Source organism: Tachysurus vachellii, chromosome 24, assembly GCF_030014155.1.
Source record: "Tachysurus vachellii isolate PV-2020 chromosome 24, HZAU_Pvac_v1, whole genome shotgun sequence".
In the NCBI taxonomy this organism is placed as follows: Eukaryota; Metazoa; Chordata; class Actinopteri; order Siluriformes; family Bagridae; genus Tachysurus; species Tachysurus vachellii.
The window spans coordinates 267,501-270,000 of NC_083483.1; the positions used below are offsets into that span (position 1 = coordinate 267,501).

A 2,500-nucleotide genomic window follows, 5' to 3' on the forward strand; every position below is an offset into this window, starting at 1 on the left:
CTGAAGAACCAGCGACTGAGGGAGGTGTTCCAGAAGAAGATCCAGGAGTTCCGCACCGCCTGCTACGTTCTGACCGGATACCAGATCGACATCACTGTGGAAAACCAGTACCGCCTCACCTCAGTGTACGCCGAGCGCATGGACGACTCACTGCTCTTCAAGGTACAACACACACACACATGCACACACACACACGCGCACACACACATGCACATGCACACACAGGGTAGGGGAAGCTGTGGTGAAGGAGTCTCCAGTGTCAGTGCTGTGGATCAGTCAGAGGTAAAGCTGGAACATCATCACTGAGGAGGTTCCACATCTTTACGGTTCCTCACTGAGAGAGAGAATAAAGAGAGACTTCTGAGAGAACAAGTGTTTATAACTGACAGAACAACAGACACAACAGGAACTCGTCAGAATAACGAGTGCATTAATATAAACCTGTGCTTCTGTTAATGCTGCTGTTCTGTCAACACCTTCTGACCAATCAGAGCTCTTTATATTTGTTCTGAATTTCTGGTGTTTAGGTTCCACTCTACACTTAACACTACTACAGCTCACCTGACCAACAGCTGACAGTCTGACCTCACAAGCAGAGCTTTTTTATAGACTACACACACACGCACACGCACACACACACACTCACACCCAATCGTGCAAATGCTCACACTCGCATACACACACTCACACACACAGCACGTTTACAGGGTTTTATATGGTTGTGTCTGTTCCGCTCAGGCTGTGTTCAGGTTCTCGTGTGTTTATGACACATCAAATCAGGCGTGTGGAGACCACCTGAGTCCCTGCTGCTGAAGATAATTTCCTGTCAGTATTTATTAACCTTTGTGGGCATTTCACACACACACACACACACACACACACACACACACACACACACACACACACACACACACACACTGTTTCTGTACAGGACACAGGGTATGATGTAGCGTGTTTCTCAGTGGATTATTGTGTGAGGAACATCTCACACTGTAGTGCTCTAGAAATCTCCACCTCATAGCTGTGTAACAACAGTGTAACTGTAATTGTGTAGCAGTGTAATTGTTTAGAGAGGCTGAGAGACTCCAGCGGTGTGGTGTGATGGCTGTGATCCACAATGCTGACTTGGCCTGTCACTGACACGTGGAAAAGATCAGTACACGTCTGAATAATCCCCATCAACGTGTCTACTAGCCAGCAGGTTTGTTCTGTCCAATCAGCAGATGATTAGTGAATCTCACCGAGCTGCTGAACACATCCTGAAGATGTGTGTGTGTGTGTGTGTGTGTGTGATGCAGAGAGAGAAAACACAAGGAATCAGCTCTGATGATGAAGTCTTTACACTGCCAGGGTTAAAGAGTGTGTGGGAGACAAACACAGAGCTGTGGGTGGTGCAGGCAGAACACAGGCCACGCCCCAATTAACACCATCCCTCCAATGAAACACACTGGTTTGACATTTCATCCTCAGGATCAAAGTTCCTTCAGAGCAGAATTCTACTGTTTATATCACCCCAGTGATCAGTATTAGTAATGTGTGTGTCTGTGTGTGTGTGGTGTGTGTGTCTGTGTGTGTGTCTGTGTGTCTGTGTGTGTGTCTGTGTGGTGTGTGTGTGTCTGTGTGGTGTGTGTGTGTCTGTGTGGTGTGTGTGTGTCTGTGTGGTGTGTGTGTGTCTGTGTGGTGTGTGTGTGTCTGTGTGGTGTGTGTGTGTGTGTGTCTGTGTGGTGTGTGTGTCTGTGTGGAGTGTGTGTGTGTCTGTGTGGAGTGTGTGTGTGTCTGTGTGGAGTGTGTGTGTGTCTGTGTGGAGTGTGTGTGTGTCTGTGTGGAGTGTGTGTGTGTCTGTGTGGAGTGTGTGTGTGTCTGTGTGGAGTGTGTGTGTGTCTGTGTGGAGTGTGCGTCTGTGTGGAGTGTGCGTCTGTGTGGAGTGTGCGTCTGTGTGGAGTGTGCGTGTCTGTGTGTGTGGGTGTGGTGTTTGTGTGGTGTGTTTGTGTGTGCGTGTGTGTGGGTGTGGTGTGTGTGTGTGGTGTGTGTGGTGTGTTTGTGTGTGGGTGTGGTGTGTGTGTGTGGTGTGGTGTGTGTTTGTGTGTGTGTGTGTGTTTGTGTGTGTGTGTGTGTGTGTGGTGTTTGCTCTTGCACTGATGTGGTGAGTGAAGATTTTCTGGGTTAAAAAGTGGACCCGTTCAAACAGAGCTTGCATTTTCCGTTCAGAGTGAAAAGCAGGATGTGAAGGTTGCAGTTCTTCATGTGAGCTTCAGTGGTCACTACGTGCTGCTGTCCATCAGATACCTGAACCACGTGGAATCTGTGTTCCTGTTGACATCATGACTGATGTACAGGTTTCACTCCACACATCTGACTGAATCCTGGTTCTTACAGTTTACAGTGCCGCAGTGAAGAAGATCCACACTTTGGGACACGGACGTTACCTTCAGTTCTTTATAACACATCTCTGGATCTTCCTACATTACAACATGTATAAATGTCTCAGAATGAACAGATG

At 47.9% G+C, this 2,500-nt stretch overlaps 1 protein-coding gene across 4 annotated transcripts in view; it reads left to right on the top strand.

The window, feature by feature from the left end:
* mad1l1 (mitotic arrest deficient 1 like 1) overlaps window positions 1-2,500 on the top strand; it is a 30,635-nt gene that overhangs the window by 24,182 nt on the left and 3,953 nt on the right. For all 4 annotated transcript variants that reach the window (XM_060860793.1, XM_060860792.1, XM_060860791.1 and 1 more), the window contains exon 17: window positions 1-162. This exon is cut by the window's left edge and continues 29 nt beyond it. In XM_060860793.1, coding sequence (XP_060716776.1) covers window positions 1-162 — 162 coding nt within the window. The remainder of the gene's footprint in view (window positions 163-2,500) is intronic.